The sequence below is a fragment of the Euleptes europaea genome, chromosome 13, assembly GCF_029931775.1.
Source record: "Euleptes europaea isolate rEulEur1 chromosome 13, rEulEur1.hap1, whole genome shotgun sequence".
NCBI lineage: Eukaryota > Metazoa > Chordata > Lepidosauria > Squamata > Sphaerodactylidae > Euleptes > Euleptes europaea.
Genome location: NC_079324.1, coordinates 55,856,487 through 55,873,749, shown reverse-complemented (window position 1 = coordinate 55,873,749; position 17,263 = coordinate 55,856,487). Strand labels below are relative to the sequence as shown.

Genomic DNA, 17,263 nt, shown 5'->3' with positions numbered 1-17,263 from the left:
AAATGGCTGCTTTTGAGGGTGGCATTGTATTGCACTGAGGTCCCACCCATCCCAAACCACATCCTCTCAAGGCCCACTCAGTGTTAGAGCATCTGCTTGGCGTGCAGAAGGTCCCAGGTTCAATCCGCAGCATCTCCAGTTAAAGGGACTAGGCAAGTAGGTCATGTGGAAGACCTCTGCCTGAGACCCTGGAGAGCCGTTGCCGGTCTGAGTAGACAGTACTGACTTTAATGGATCAAGGGTCTGATTCAGTATAAGGCAGCTTCATGCGTTCATGTGTACCCCCAAATTTCCAGGAATTTCCCAAACTGGAGTTGGCAGCCCAACCAATCCTGCTAGTGACTGCAGTTTTGTGGGGACGAGGGGTTTCTCTCTCTGCCCCACCCTTGTGTTCCATTTTCAAGAGCAGAAATGGCTGTCGTGGCAGAGTTGGGGACGTGGTATCATCTACTTTGGCCCATCGTGGTATGTGAAATGAGGACCACTGAGAATTCAGTCTCCTTGTATTTGCATCACCCCACCCCCTTATTTGCATCACCCGCCTTTTGAATTGCATAACTCCACCCTTTGCTCCATTTCTGCATCCTACTGAAGCGTCCACTAACCATACAATAATATCATACATTAGTCATAGTAATAATCCTAAATAACTACCTAATGCACAATGAAAGTCCAAAAAGCATAACACGATTCCACATTAAGTCAGCTCAGTTTCAACCATAGCGACTTGATTCCAACTGAAGCTCACTTCTAAGCAACTCAGTTCCAAGCGTGAACAGCTCAGTCCCACACTTGGAATAGAGTTGTTTTGCTTAGATTTTATTGTATTGTTAGTGTTATGTATAGGTGTATTCATATTTATACTGTTTGTGTGTGTGTGTGTGTGTGTGTGTGTGTGTGTGTGTGTGTGTGAAGTGCCGTCAAGTCGCAGCCGACTTATGGCGACCCCTTATGGGGTTTTCAAGGCAAGAGACTAACAGAGGTGGTTTGCCAGTGCCTTCCTCTGCCCAGCAACCCTGGTATTCCTTGGAGGTCTCCCAGCCAAATACTAACCAGGGCTGACCCTGCTTAGCTTCTGAGATCTGACAAGATCAGGCTAGCCTGGACCATCCAGGTAAGGGCATATTTATATGACTGCATACTTAAATTATGATTTTGTGAATATCATTGTATGTGTTTGGCATATCTATGTGGTTTGCATTTGTGATTGCAGTATGCAGTTCATAGAGATGTGTCTTATTGTTTATTCCTACTGAAGCGTGACACCAAACAGTGATAAAAACAACAACAATCCCTTAGTTAGAATGTATGCGTAAAGGTAGTCCCCCGTGCAAGCATCAGATCATTCCTGACCCATGGGGTGATGTCACATCCCGACGTTTCCTAGGCAAACTGTGTTTATAGGGTGGTTTGCCAGCGCCTTCCCTAGTCATCTACACTTTACCCCCAGCAAGCTGGGTACCCATTTTACCGACCTCAGAAGGATGGAAGGCCGAGTCAACCTTGAGCCGGCTATCTGAAACCGACTTCCGTTGGGATCGAACTCCGGTCGTGAGCAGAGCTTGGACTGCAGTACTGCAGCTTACCCCTCTGTGCCACTGGGCTCTTATAGAATGGATGTGTACAGATCTGTCAACAACAGATCTGTAAAATACGCGGGCCTTTGTAAAGAATCATTATTGTATGCCTTGTGGGCAGCAACAGTGTTGTTTATGTGTTCTGTAAGGTGCCTAGCGCGGTACTGATCCTTCCGTAAACGTGGAATTTAGGCCTGCGTCTCAGGAGTGACCTGAGCACGACTTGAATCAGCTCACGGGCTCTTAAACTGGCGAAGATGGTGATCCGCTAATCTTGATTTGTGGCAACACAAGTGTCTGTGGATGCGCGGGGTTGTTTTGTTAGGGCATGCTTCCAGTCTAACATGGGCTGTGCCAGTGAAACGTGGGTGCGCAGATGGGTTTTCAAATTGTTCATCACAAAGAGTGCACCTCTCTTGTTAAGGGAAGAGATGTGGTTGTGGGTCCCTTTGGGCTGTTGCTGTTGTATGCACGCACTGAGGCTGGTTGTGTTGCTATGAGCCGGTGCGGTTTGTGCTGTTATGTACACAAAAGCTAGAGAGTAATCTCCACTGGAGTTAATTTAGCCCAGGCTAGGCTTCTAGACCTGGGCTCAGTATAGGGTTGCCAACCTCCAGGTACTCGCTCGAGATCTCCTGCTCGACTGATCTCCAGCCGATAGAGGCCAGTTCACCTGGAGAAAATTGCCGCTTGGGCAATTGGACTCTATGGCATTGAAGTCCCTCCCCTCCCCAAACCCCGCCCTCCTCAGGCTCTGCCCCCAAAACCTCCTGCCGGTGGCAAAGAGGGACCTGGCAACCCTAGCTCAGTAGTAAGCCGTAGCCTCGAAAATTGGGGTGTCAGACATAAGGCCCGAGGGCCGGATCCAGGCCCTTGAGAGCTCTTATCTGGCCCGCGAACCAGCCGAGGCACCCCCCCCCCCCAATTCTCAATCTGGGCCAGCAAGGCATGGCCCAGTCCAACCAAGTGACATTTATGCTGTATTCGGCCCTTGTAACAATTGAGTTCGACACCCCTGCTCTAAATAGGGTTGCCAAGCACCAGGTACTAGCTGGAGATCTCCTGCTATTCCAATTGATCTCCAGCCGATAGAGACCAGTTCCCCTGGAGAAAATGGCCACTTTGGCTAATTGGACTCTATGGTGTTGAAGTCCCTCCCCTCCCCAAACCCCGTCCTCCTCAGGCTCAGCCCCAAAAACCTCCCGCCGGTGGCAAAGACAGACCTGGCAACCCTAGCTCTAAAATATGAATTGGAACAGTCATATATTTCTAGAAGGGTGCTTCCCTTGTAAGATGCCCTTTATAAAGGAAGGGCCATGGCTCCATTGGTAGAACGTCTGCTTGGCATGTCGAAGGTCCCATATTCAATTCCTGGCATCTCCCGTTAAAAAGATTGGGTAGCAGGTAACGTGAAAGAGCCCTGGCTGAGAACCCGGAGAGGCGCTGCCAACCAGAAAGGAGAAGGGTGACCTTGATCGATCGACGATCCCACTTGGCATAAAAGGCACCTTCGCGTGCTCCCGGAAGAGCCGTCATGTATTTATAATGTCAAGTGTATTTAATTGCAGCGTTGGATTCGGCGTGGGTGGTCTTGAGGATTTGCATCAGCTCTTTCTTGCATTTTGCAAGTGCCTCGGAGCACAGACGACGCGGGGCTTTTCTCGGATGCTCGTTGTTTAGTCTTGGGAGCCGCCGGCAGATGGCTTTCTTTGTGCTGCCCGCCGCTTTCCGCTTTTGAGCCTATGTTTTGTGCAAGAGAGGAAGGGAGACAGACAGAACGACGTCCCTCTGGAAAGGCAGCCAAGTACCTGCCCGGTCGGGGGCGGGGGGAGAATAACGGCTTCAAGTTTTTATCTCTTGAGATGAGTATATAATCTGCTTCCAAGAGGAGAGTGCTGCCTCTCTAATGGAAGAATTACATTTCTGGTTTCTACTGGATGAAAATTTGGCTTGCTGCAGGAGATCCAGTATATATGTGTCTACTGGGGGATGCCTCTGAGTTGGGTCTCCGACTGGCTGCTTCACCTGCCTGTCGAGAATGGGCCAGTCTAGCTCTCACGAGACACCATGTGCATCTGCTCCCACGGTCCATGCAAAAGGTATTACGGGACGTTCCAACCTCCTAACTGGACCAGAATCTGAAAATACCTCTTTTGATCATATATGGCCTTATGCCAGGGGCTCCCAAAGGTTTTATGCCCATCTCCTAGACAGTGCTTCAGCACTCCAACAGCCACGGCCCACCACGTTGCCCACACACCTTGCCTCCCCACCAAAATACCAGGCACCCCACATTAGGAAACCCCATGTCAAAGATCCCATGCTGAGATAACTAGCTAGTTCTGAAGTTTCTTGGGAAACGGGAAGATGTTCTCATTCTACGGGCTGAGCAGACAAAGTTATAAGAACATAAGAAAGGCCCTGCTGGATCAGACCAAAGCACATCAAGTCCAACAGTCTGTTCACCCAGTGGCCAACCAGGTGCCTCTAGGAAGCCCACCAACAAGACGACTGCAGCAGCATTGTCCTTCCTGTGTTCCACAGCACCTGATACAATAGGCATGCTCTTCGGATACTAGAGAGAATAGGTATGCATCGTGACTAGTATCCATTTTGACTAGTAGCCATGAATAGCCCTCTCCTCCATGAACATGTCCACTCCCCTCTTAAAGCCTTCCAAGTTGGCAGCCATCACCACATCCTGGGGCAGGGAATTTTTGTGTGTGCTGTTCTGCAGTGGGAAACTTGGGTTTGCTACTTGAAAGGATAGGGGGCTACGCTCAGAGGGCAGATTCGCACATTATGGCGAGCGCATTATGGAGAGCCACCCTGTGTAGCCATCAGTTGTTCTTCTCAGTTCTTCTCAGTTCTTCTCAGTTCCTGAAATCGTCTGAGGGGGATGCTGTTTGATTTGCTGGGGAAATTTCTAATAATACATGTGGATTTTAGGACTGGCGGACTTCCTGCTGTGGTGGGAGAACCAGCGTGGTGTAGTGGTTACGAGCGGTGGTTTGGAGCGGTGGACTTTACCACTCTTAACCACTACACCACACTGGCTCTTTGGAGGGTAGACTCTATGGCATTATACCCTGCCAAGGTCCCTCCTTTCCCCAAACCCCCAAATCTCTAGGTATTTCCCAACCCAGAGCTGGCAACCCTATACCGAGAGGAAGTAATGTGTAAATCAGGCCTAGCTTCCCATGGAACGTCGCCTGGTTCACATGTGCGTTTTAGTCCCTTCACGACTGCAGCATGTGTGGAGGGACTGTCACCGACGCAACATGTACACACGTGAAGCTGCCTTATACTGAACCAGACCCTTGGTCCATCAAAGTCAAAAGTCTTTCGCATCACCTGCCTGCCTAGTCCCTTTAACTGGAGATGCCGGGGATGGAACCTGGGACCTTCTGCATGCCAAGCAGATGCTCTACCACTGAGCCACAGCCCCTCCCCAAAATTTAGAGGGCAGAGTGTGTCCTCCCACCTGTTTTTGTTACTGTCGTTCATGTCTGTTCTTGTATTCAGCTGTGAGTCCAGAGCAGAGATTGTATGTGCACGTGTGAATCCTGTCTGTGTGTGCCCAATGCACGTATTTGCGAACTCAAAACCGTTCCCAATCTCCCCCCATCCCCAGTATAGCAGCCAGAACCAAGTGTTTATGCTCCTCCAACAAAAGCTTTATTTTCATAGGGTCGCCATGAGTCGGAAGCGACTTGACGGCACTTAACACACACACATGTACATGAAGCTTGGTATTTATGGGCGTGAAACATAACCTCGGGGAAAGGAGAATTCTTGTCCCGATATGCACAGCCTTCAAAAGTGGGAAGGTTTTATACATCTGCTCCTGAGCTTAATTGGAAAAAAGTCTGGATTAGCCTGGAATTGGCTGGCCCTCTGTTTGTTGCTATGGCTTCAGCTAGGATGCTCACAAGGGGTTGGCGGAGCTTGCAAAAACGAGGGAGGAGGAAGAGAAGGGGAAGACCCAGGCTGGGATGCAGCAATTGCCTGTTTGTGTGAAGTCAGCAAATGTGGACTAGCACCGGGTGTGCAGCCGTTGGCACCGGCGCAACCCCAATAGCCAAGGCAGTCTTTAAACTCAGTCTTGGTGACTTTTTGGAGAGAGTGTTTCATGGGGCAGCTGGAAAGAAAAAAGACTGGGGCCAATAGGCGTGCAGTGCCATTTTAATACGCGGGTGAATTCAAACTAAGTTTGAGCCCTGTACGATCTGGTTCTCTCGCAACCACGTTGTGCCAAGCCTCGATATTCGTGCCTTAAAGCCTTTCTGATAATGATCTGTTCTGCATTTTAAAAGGGTAGGCTGGTGGTGGATCAACATTCAGGCACCGGAGTATGAAATTACCTATCCTGGCGTGATCTTTTTGTTTACCTGTGTGGCAGCCGGTAAACGCGGCCTCCGAAACACGCTTGCGCACATTCACCTCCCCTTTTAAGACCCTATTTGTGTCCATGGCCCAGAATGGGGATTTTTGTTTTATCCTCAAAAGTGACTCAGTCGAGTGAATGCAAGAACATGTGCGCGTGTGTGCATTTAAATATCATTTTAAGTTGAAATGGCAACCACTATGTTGACAAATATCCATGTGTCTCATGTTCCCTTGCCTTCTCGCGGGTATACAGGTAGAATTTCAAATTAGTATTTAGCATTAGAAGCCTGTAGTTTTAGATTATGATATAAAAAAGGGTACTTGTAGGTGCATCGTCATAGTCACTGTTCGATGATGAACAACCAATGAGTACTCCCAGTTTCTTTGCTTTTTAATATGAAACTCGGAAGATCCACAAATTAATAATCAATACAAGATTTTAATAGTGCAAATGTAAAGTTGAAGATGGATGTATTCATTTAAGATTATATTGAATCTCGGACACTGACACAATGTTTTGACTTGATTTCCCCCCCCTTTTTTTCCCCCCTTTCTTTTTTTCTGTATCCCAATATATAAAAATAAAATTATTTTTTAAAAATAGAGAGAGAGATGAGAAAGGATTTGCTTCTTTAGCCGATCAAGGGCCACGGAGTGTGTGTATGTGGGTCTTCTTTGATCTCATTAAAGCAAAATGAATGCCCGAATTAATCAGATTAGAGTTATGAAACGGCCTCCTCCGTGCCTGTTATTATTACATCGGTTTGAGCTGGGAACAAAATCGGTAATCTCCCTTTTGTGAGATCTTGGCCGGCGCCGTCCTTTTACCTTTTTTTTAAATACAAAAAAAACTAATTGGAGAGGGGGGAGAGGAGGGCAGGCGCTCAGTTCCTTTCACAGCTACCAAGAAAGGGGGTGGGATTTGGAAGCCGAGGCATTAAATGAAAATTAATGTTCTGTTCCCCCCACCGCAGGCCCCAGAAGTCATCATGTCACAACACTATGACGCCAAAGCTGACCTGTGGAGTATTGGCACCATCATTTACCAGTGTCTGACGGGAAAAGCACCCTTCCAGGTGAGTTATTTGGTGGTTCATAACAGGCTCCCATTCTGGGTTCCCAGTCGCCCGACTGCTTCCCACAATTCGCCTGAGGAGGGTCAGCTTGACCTTCAGAGGGGACCAGCCTTCTACTTGGGTGTCATTATCCCTCTTCTGGAATCGTCCTCTACCAAGACTCGTATCCTGTCCTTTCATGCTTGGACGAAGCTTCTTTAGCTGATCAAGGGCCATGGAGTGTGTGTGTGTGTGTGGGGGGGCTTCTTTGATCTTATGAAAGCAACACAAGGAATGGACATGTTCATGGAGGAGAGGGGTATTCATGGTTACTAGTCATGATGCATGCCTATTCGCTCCAGGATCAGAGGAGCAGGCCTATTATATCAGGTGCTGTGGAACACAGGCAGAATAATGCTGCTCCAGTCGTCTTGTTTGTGGGCTTCCTAGAGGCACCTGGTTGGCCATTGTGTGAACAGACTGCTGGATGGGGCTTGATCTGATCCAGCATGGCCTTTCTTATGTTCTAAGAAATGTGTGCATGTGTGCACTTGTAAACAAGGATTTAATTTGGGCATGAGGAAATTTGTGTAAGGTAGGGTGTGGCCGTTGCTACAGGGGTTCCACCATTTCTGCTTGTGGCTAGTGGCTAGTATGTTGGATTAGTTGGGGAGCCCAGGTTCAAATCCGTGTTCACTATCGAACTGTTGTTGGATGACTGTGGTCACTTGGCTTGAGCCCCCTAGGGTGGCCAACTGTGGTTGGGAAATTCCTGGAGATTTGGCAGTGAAGCCTGGGGAGGGGGCGGTTTGAGGAGGGGAGGGAACTTGGCAGGGTACAATGCCATCGAGTCCAAAACAACCCTTTTCTCCAGGGGAAATGATCTCTATAGTCTGGTGACCAGTTGTAATTCTGGGAGGTCACCAGGCCCCACCTGGGGGTTGGCAACCGTATAACTACCTCACTTCTTTGTTTGAGGGTAATCTGGAGGACAGGCGAACCACGTATACCACATTGAGCTTCTCGGAGGAAGGGTTGGATAAAAATATACCAAATATGCACATTTTCCTTCGGGAATGTTTCCTAGGAGATAAAGGCTGCATAGGAGCCAGTGTGGCACAGCGGTTAGAGTTTTAGGCTATTTATTTAGGAAAAAATTTTATGCCACCTCTCCAGAATCCTGCATGAATCTGCTAGGGAGAGAGGCTTCAGGTTCATTTCTCCACAGCCATGAAACTCAGCAGGTAGCCTTAGGCCCATCTTTGGTCTCGGGCAGACCTACCTCGGGGGATTGTTGTAATGGTAAAATAGAGGGTGGCTCCTTCCCTCTGAGCAGTTGGGCAGAATACTGCTCATACAGTTTGGTTTGTCACTCTGGATCTCTCAGAACAAGAGACTGGTTTATATATTTGTTTTTAAAATGAAAGCTGGGAACGGAGCCAAGCTCAGGAGCCCAAGAAGATCCTAAATGATTTCCTTAGCGTGGTGTAGTGGTTGAAGTGTTGGGCTAGGATCTGGGACGTACAGGTTTGACTCCTCATTTGTGCCATGGATACTTGCTGGGTGACCTTGGGTGGGTCATGCCCGCTCAGCCTAACTTACCTCCAGGGTTGTTGTGAAGATAAAATGGAGGGGAGGAGAATGATGTAAACCACCCTGGGTCCCCATTGGGGTGAAAGGCGGGATAAATGAAATAAATAATAAATAAGTAATCCTCCCCCCCCCCCAAATTCTTGGTTACAAACAAGCATCAGAAGAGGAGGTGGAGGGGGAACGTGATTGCTCTCTTGAAGTATTTGAAGGGCTGTCACTTAGAGGAGGGCTGGGAGCTGTTCCTGTTGACAGCAGTGGATAAGACTCACAATAGTGGGTTTAAATTGCGAGCAGAAAGGTACCAGCTGGATATTAGGGGGGAAAGTATGTAAGACTTAAGTATGTAATTCTTAAGTATGTAAGAATTGTATGTAAGTATGTAAGAATTGGGAGTTGGGAATGTTTAGTCTGGAGAAGAGGAGGTTGAGAGGGGACATGATTGCTCTCTTTAATTATTTGAAGGGCTGCCACTTAGAAGAGGGCAGGGAGGTGTTCTTGTTGGCAGCAGAGGAGAGGACTCGCAATAATGGGTTTAAATTGAGGGCGGAAAGGTACCGGCTGGCTATTAAGGGAAATTGCTTTTACAGTAAGAGTTGTTCAACAGTGGAATTGTCTACCTAGGGAGGTGGTGAGCTCCCCCTCACTGGCAGTCTTTAAGCAGAGGCTGGACAAACACTTGTCGGGGATGCTCTAGGCTGATCCTGCATTAAGCAGGGGGTTGGACTAGGTGGGCCTGTGTGGCCCCTTCCAACTCTATGAGTCTATCATTTTCATTTCATTGCATGCCCAGTCTCAATATTACAGTTGAGACCACTGGGGGACATATATTTGAAATTGGGACATTCCAAGGTGACGGTCACCTCATATCGTTTTGGGCAGATTACTTTCCAGCCTTGACCTAGGTCATGCAAACGAGAAGGGAGGGAGAATCTTCTATAAGATACTCCACCAACGTTTATGCTAACTAAGTAGCCAAATGAGTCATAGAGCCCAAAGCGCTGTTGCTGATAACTTTCTTGTCCTTCAAAGACCTTCTTAAGCAAACATTACAAATGCTAGGCAATGAATACTGGCCCAGTGAGTTTTATGCAAATGTTCAAGCCATTTCGACACACAATAGTGACTCTCTTCCAGTTTCGGAAAGCCAACAGTGGGGTTTATATTTCATGAACCTTTCTTAACCCCCTTGGAGAGCCATCTATGCTAGAAGCTATCATTATCATCACCCTTATTAGGCATTTACTTCACCCTAGTTATAAATAAGATGACAAAAAGTCTATAGAAGCATTAAAATAACATTGCTGGTCACATTATCTGGGAGCACGTACAAGCAGTTCGCGTATCCTTGATACAGCTAGCAGGTATCTGGCTACTTGTTGAGTAATAAAAGAATTTCCGTCTGATAAAAGATACACCACCAAGTACTGGTCTGAAAAATTCTGAGCATTCGACAACAGAAGTCTGATATTCCTCTGCCTCAAGTAAAACGTACGGTGCAGTAAGACATGAATTAAGTGTTCAGGTACCCCAATCATGCGTGGACAACACCCGTCGCTGAGAGGAATTATCTTATATCTACTATATAAAATGGCTGATAGAAGAATATGAGAGGATTCTAACATGGCAGCTGGCTACTGGCTATCACTACATTCGCCAGCAGTGAATCCCACAATTTAATTACTCGTTGAATATGGAAATACTTCCTTTTGTCATTCTTGAATCTGTTGCCCACCACCTTCAGTTTTGTGAACTTTATTATTAGTATTTTTTGCCGTTAAGTCACAGCTGACCTATGGCAGCCTTGTGGGTTTTCAGGGTAGGAGACATTTCACGGTGGTTTGCCATGGCCTGTCTCTGCGGCATGACCCTGTTATTCCTTGGAGGCCTCACATCCCAATACTAGCCAGGGTCGACCCTGCTTAGCTTCTGAGATCTGATGCGATCAGGCTAGCCTGGGCGATCCAGGTCAGGGAACGTCGGCCTTGACAAGTTGCCTTCAGCGTTAGGAGCCACCCCAAAAATTTAGGAGCCAGACTTATTTGTCAGCTTTCATGGTTTTTATATTTTAACAACCACACTTTGTCACGATTGTTACCCCAAAGCCTAATCCTACACTCTTCACAGTTTATCGTCATTTTTAAAGCTGTAACAAAAGCCTTATAGTCAATAAATAATTACGGGGACGCTGTAGTTGTTATCCCAACAAAAAGCTAACCTCTGTCCCTTACCTAAATAAGCTTTGAGAATCACCAAGAGGCTCTTTCGGTAAATGACTTACAGGAAGATCAGGCGCCGCGATGGGATTTCTCGGCGCCCTGGCACCTGGGACTTGTCGAGTCCTGATATAAACAGCGAGAAAGCGATCCTGCTAAAGTAAAGTGTTTCGACATTCCTTTTATTTCGGCAGTTGAAACCTATACGAGGTTCAGTGTGTTTAACATCGCAGGATTGTGTATTAAGAATATTGCGTATAACCGGTTTAATGACAGTCTTTGGAATAAGGGCGATCCGTCGTTATCGTCTCCTTTGTTTTGGCTTTGAGTTCCATCTGCGACTGGGCTGGATGGTTTGCTCAGAGTTGCAGCCGAAGCAGGAGGCTCCAGGTTGAGAGGCCGTCCTTTGAGTAAACAGTCTCTGTTGGGAGACGGGGAAATGCTGATTCGACATGATCTCATGAAGGGGCAGCAGAACGAGCTCAGCCTGCAGAGTTGGCTGTAATCGGGCTGCTCAGAATCGCAGGTCAATATGCAAACAAAGCAGTGACCCCAAAACCAAGGGAGGGAAAGGTATCCATATCCAAAAAACCCTGTTCTATTAGAGAAGCTCGTAAATACCAGATCCCTTCATTTCCCTATCTCGTTTTAGCTTTCAGGCTGGATTTCTCGGCGTTTGCTGACCCAAGGTGCCCTCTAAGCCTTTTGGGCAGAAGTCTGCTCATTTCGAATGATTGTGTTACGAATAGGGCGTATGGGCCTGTGCCTGATAAGTGGTTCTGCAGACGCCTTGTTCAAAATAGCTTGTGACTCCAGGAAGAACCCAGAGAGGGATCTGGCTGCTGCTCTGACACCCCCTCCCTCCTCTGGTGTAACGGGATATAGATGCCTTGCTCTCAAATGATGGTTCCTTTGCATTCGATCCCACACGAGGCTTCCCACATTCTTGTGTTAGTGTCTGGCAGGTGCAGCGTGCATGCTCAGGGATCGAAGTATCAAGGGGTGGGGTGGCATAGCCTTCCAAAAATACTGCAAAGGCATGTCCCGTTCTTTGGAAACCTGGTCTGTAGGTAAGAGGGCTGGGTCTCAGACCTTTCTTCCTGCAATGTTTATGGAACAGGCTGGAGTATTTTTCCATCCAGATGAATGAGAACTGATGCCAAGCCGAGATTTTAGCATTTACCAGCTTCCTGCAGCACTGGATTAACTGGGACTCCAAGTGTGGAAATTCTGTGGTGTCTTTGTTTTTGCAGACTTTTCTTTTTTTCCTTTTAGAGAATGTAAATGCTCAGGCTGTGGTTTTGAAGGGGAGGTCGCGTGTGTGGAGGGGGAAAAGAGAGGCTTTTAAATTCCAGTAGAAAAGAGCAAGAGGTCCAGTAGCACCTTAAAGACTAACAAAATTTCTGGCCGGGTATGAGCTGAAGAAGTGAGCGGTGGCTCACGAAAGCTCATACCCTGCCAGAAATTTTGTTCATCTTTAAGGTGCTACTGGACTCTGGCTCTTTTCTACTGCTAGTGACAGACTAACACGGCTACCCATCGTGATCTTTTTAATTCCAGGTGGTGATGATCATGGGAGGAGTATTTGAATAGTATGAAAATTGTTCTCCCATTCAGAGCAAGGGCAGGAAACATTGTCCTTGCTCTTACTTGGCTTGGTGATGTTGTTACATGTTGCCGTCTGATAGGCTATGAGGTGCCATGATGTCCTCACTCTGGCTACGTGGTCCCTCATTGGTTTGGATCACATACCCTGCTAGGGGGGAAAAATCCCTCTTTTGAAAATAATCGGTACTGAAGCTGCTGCCAAGAAAGGCAAAGGAATACGAGCCAAACCAGACAAAACGTTGCGTGAAAGGGGAAGGTTTATGGAGCCCGTGGCCAAATATCTGAGCTGCTTGAAGCTCCCTTATTTTTTATTGCAACTATCACTGCCGAAATTTCAGTTCGGCCAGAATTGTGGCCACCCAAAGATACATTCCCCGCTGGCCAGACGTCGACATTGGGCCGAGCCTTATGTGTGGCGAACGGTGGCTCGACATTAAAGCCGTGGAAGCTACGAGGGTGAATGAGATTAATGAGATTTGTGATCCCTCTAAACAGATTGGCTGAAGGCTGTTGAATGGTTAATTTGATTCTCCCTGAAAGCAATGGTCTTTCCCTCTAATTCAAATGTTTGTATCAATTAACAGATGCACAGGTCATGTGTTTCTCTAGTTTACATGCTCATCTCTCTGATGTGGTTGTTGCCGGTGTGCTTTCCCCCCCCCCTTTTTTTTTTTTTTGGTCCAAAGCTTGCTGCATGGTGTTATGCTTTATGAAGTACAAATTGAGAAGAGGAAGATGTTTCCTCCCCCCAATTTTTTTTTGTTATATAAAGTATAAAAGGGGTACAAAAGGAAAACAGGGAAAGGGGGGAAATATAAGTATCTAACGTATCATTAAAAAACTGAAGATAAAAATTCTAATGCAAATCAAGCAGACGACGTCACTTTGCATTTCAGTATTTGGGCGAGTGGCACAGATAACATATTCGAAAAATGATCGCTATCTATATCTAGTTAATATGTTAACAAATTGGCAAACCACCCCGTAAACAAAGTCTGCCTAGTAAATGTCGTGATGTGACATCACCTAATGGGTCAGGAATGAACCAGGGGACCTTTACCTTTTTAAAAAATTGAAGTTACATTATAATACCACTAACTATTGTCTGGTTTTTCACTTTCTATTTGTTAACCATGAGCCTCGACATAACTATAAAATAGGGAGATGGGTTTTGAGATATTTTTCTACTGGTCTCCCTATTTTTTATTTTGTAATTTAATAGCTATTGCAGTTGCATTTCCTGTTTTTCCTCCAGAGACCCTAAGGAAGCATCCATGGGTTTATCCCACGCTATCCTCACAATAACCCCGTGCAGTAGGATAGGCTGGGAGAGTAATTCTCTGGGTAAGGGTTACCCCAGGCACTTTCATAGCTGAGGGAGGATTTGAACCTGGGCCTTCAAGTTCCTTATCTGATACTCTAACCACTGTACAGACCGACTTTAATCACCTCAGTGCAACACTCTGTACTTCTCATTGGCTCAGTTTTGATGGTTTGGAGTACGGGGAACGTACTGTCCACTCCCTGGCTCTCTTCTTTCCCCTCCGAATCTAGATTGCAAAAGCAATTTGTACAAATTATCACTAGCTTAATTTCCCAACCTTGATCTCAAACCCTATTTGGAAGAGGATTAGCGAACCGTGGCTTGGAGCTTGGCCGCCATCAGCAGTTGTACAATGTGTAAGTCGTGGCGAACTCTGGTTATTTCGGGCTGGAAATGGAGGGGAAACCTGTGCATGTTGGGGGGCGGGGAGACAGGCTCACAGCTTCTTGCTGCGTTCCAAAGTGGGGTTTGGGGGATCATCCAAACTGAGCTGTGGGCCTTCGGGGCTTCGATGCATTCGGCATCCGCTTCTGTCTCCTTCGGTAGCGTGCCGAAATGACAGACGGTCGTGGCTTTTTGCTGTTGGATAAACGTTTAAAGAAATGGCTGTTGTCGTTGTCGCGGGACTGGACTCCAGCCAGCTGCAGTAGCGGTGGATTTGGTCTGTTTTCACATCTGTTTTGTCCTGGTGATCTTTGGTTGCGATGTAAGTCACGTTCAAGCTGATGTGACCAGTTCAATGAATAAATGTACCTGTGACATTAAAAAAAGAGAGAAAGACAGAGAGAGTCCACCGGAAGAGCAGGCAAGACTGACAACCCAACCAGTGTTCAATTTGCAGATAAGGACAGCAGTCATTTATATCGGGTGTCAAACGTAAGGCCCGTGGGCCAGATCTGGCCCCTTGAGAGCTCTTATTTGGCCCTCAAGCCATCGACCCCCTCCACTCTCGATCTGGGCTGGCGAGGCATGGTGCTGCCCGGCCAAGTGACATTTATGACATTTCCGGCCCTTGTCTCAGTTGAGTTCCACGCCCCTGATTTATGTTGTGCATGCGGGAGGAAGCCGGGCTCTCTGCAAGGGACCGAAATCTACTGTGACTCCCAGTTTTATCGCTAAGCTTGTAAGCACCTTTACTCTCTCGTCATCCAACCTACCTCACAGGGTTGTTGTGAAGATAAAACGAAATAACCGTGGCACTTTTAGGAAGAAAGGCGTGATAGGGATTAAAGAAGTAGTTCCAGGAGAGTAGCTGTGTTGATCTGCAGTAGAAATCTAGAATTGAGTCCAGTAGCACCTTAGAGGCAGACAAGATTTTCAGGGCATATTCTTTTGAGAGCCAGCGTTCGCTTCGTCAGATCTTACAAAGAGAGCTTTGGCTCTTAAAAGTATATACCCCGAAAATCTTGTCAGTCTCTAACAAGTTACTGGACTCGAATCAAGATGAAATAAATGCAGTTTAATTGTAGCAACTAGCAACAATGGTGTGGGTGGCAGCGGTGTTTGTTATAATTCTGGGGCACAAAGTGTCTTACGACTTGCATTAATGAAAAAAGGATATTTCTGGTTAGAACTAAGCAGCTTTAACATAAATCTCTGTTTATTATTGGGGGGGGGGATAAAAATCAAGTTTCTAGTCCTGAAACTGGGAAGTGCTGCAGAAATTTCCAAAGCCAAGCTAGATTTTCAGCAGCTGATGTGCCCTCAGGGTCCTTACCAGCTCTTTGCCCCTTCCCCAGTTACTGGAACATATAAATGATTTACAGGTAGATTTTATGCTGCCTGTGTCTAATGGCTTGCGTTTTATCCTGCGGTTTTTAATTGTAAGCTGCCTGGAGCAGGACTCTGGAGAGGTGGCATAGACGTGTTCTAAATAAGTAAATAAATTGTGAAGCATGTTGCATATATGCATGCAGAGGAAAGAATTTGCCTTTTATTAGCGCAGAGCAGTGAATCCAGGCCCTGGAAGTTACCAGGTATCCAAATGGAGAGGTGGCAGAGACATGTTCTAAATAAACCGCAAAGCATGCTGCATATATGTGTAGCGAGCAAGGAATTGGCCTTTGAGCAGTGAATCCAGGCCCTGGAAGTTACCAGGTATCTAAATGGGGAGGTGGCAGAGACATGTTCTAAATAAATTGCAAAGCATGTTGCATATATGTATAGCGAGCAAGGAATTTGCCTTTTATTAGCGTGGAGCAGTGAATTCAGGCCCTGGATGTTACCAGGTATCCAAATGGAGAGGTGGCAGAGACATGTTCTAAATAAATTGCAAAGCATGTTGCCTATATGTATAGTGAGCAAGGAATTTGCCTTTTATTAGCGTGGAGCAGTGAATCCAGGCCCTGGAAGTCACCAGGTATTAAAGTAGGGACTCCGTAACTTTCCAGGCAGTTGCGTGCACTTGTTGATGACTTTTCTTTTTCTCCTCTTTGCCCCCCTTCTTTGCAGGCCAGCAGCCCTCAAGATCTCCGACTCTTCTACGAGAAAAACAAGACGTTAATGCCCAAGTAAGCATTCTTCCGACGCCGCTATTCCCCCCCTCCCCACCCTGCCCCTGCATGCCCCATTTGCTCGTACACCTGTCCCCTCGTGCACTCGACTCTGCATGTTTTGAAATTCTTGGCAACCAGACTCCCGGCTCGTTTGCCAGGAATGATGCCCAGAGGCAGGCTGGCAAGCTGAAACTCGATTACCCGAAGTGACCTCGTCCCGGAGCATAAAGAACAGTCTCCCTGTGTTGTTGTTGTTGTTATTAAGTGGGGTGGAGGAAGGAGGGTTGAATGATGCTGGGTGCCGAAGCCTTTGCCTGCTCAGCCCAGCTCAGCCCCTCCAAAGCCTGCCATCTCCACTAATCTTGAGCGTTGTTAGGGGAGGGGCTGGAGCACACCAGTAGAACATCTGCTTGGCATGCAGAAGGTCCCAGGTTCAATCCCCTGCAGTAAGATCATGCAGTATAAGGTAAAGGTCCCCTGTGCAAGCACCGGGTCATTCCTGACCCATGGGGTGACGTCACATCCCGACGTTTCCAGGGCAGACTTTGTTTGCGGGGTGGTTTGCCAGTGCCTTCCCCAGTCATCTTCCCTTTACCCCCAGCAAGCTTGGTACTTATTTCACCGACCTTGGAAGGATGGAAGGCTGAGTCAACCTTGAGCCGGCTACCTGAAACCAACTTCCGTTGGGATCGAACTCAGGTCGTGAGCAGAGCTTTTGACTGCAGTACTGTAGCTTAACACTCTGCGCCACGGGGCTCCTAGGATCATGCAGTAGGTGATGTGAAAGATCTTTGCCTGAGACCCTGGAGAGCCTTGGAGAGGGGCCGTGGCTCAGAGGCAGAGCATTTGCTTGGCATGCAGAAGGTCCCAGGTTCAATCCCCGGCATCTCCAGTTAAAGGGACTAGGCAAGTAAGTGATGTGGACCCCTGGAGAGCCGCTGCCGGTCTGAGTAGACAATACTGACTTTGATGGTCCAAGGAGTCTGATTCAGTAGAAGGCAGCTTCGTG

General features: G+C 47.3%; 1 protein-coding gene across 2 annotated transcripts in view; it reads left to right on the top strand.

Annotated features, from left to right (window-relative positions):
* Positions 1-17,263, top strand: part of ULK1 (unc-51 like autophagy activating kinase 1) — a 107,728-nt gene that overhangs the window by 36,591 nt on the left and 53,874 nt on the right. For both annotated transcript variants that reach the window (XM_056859320.1, XM_056859319.1), the window contains exons 8-9: positions 6,941-7,042; positions 16,211-16,269. In XM_056859320.1, coding sequence (XP_056715298.1) covers positions 6,941-7,042; positions 16,211-16,269 — 161 coding nt within the window. The remainder of the gene's footprint in view (positions 1-6,940; positions 7,043-16,210; positions 16,270-17,263) is intronic.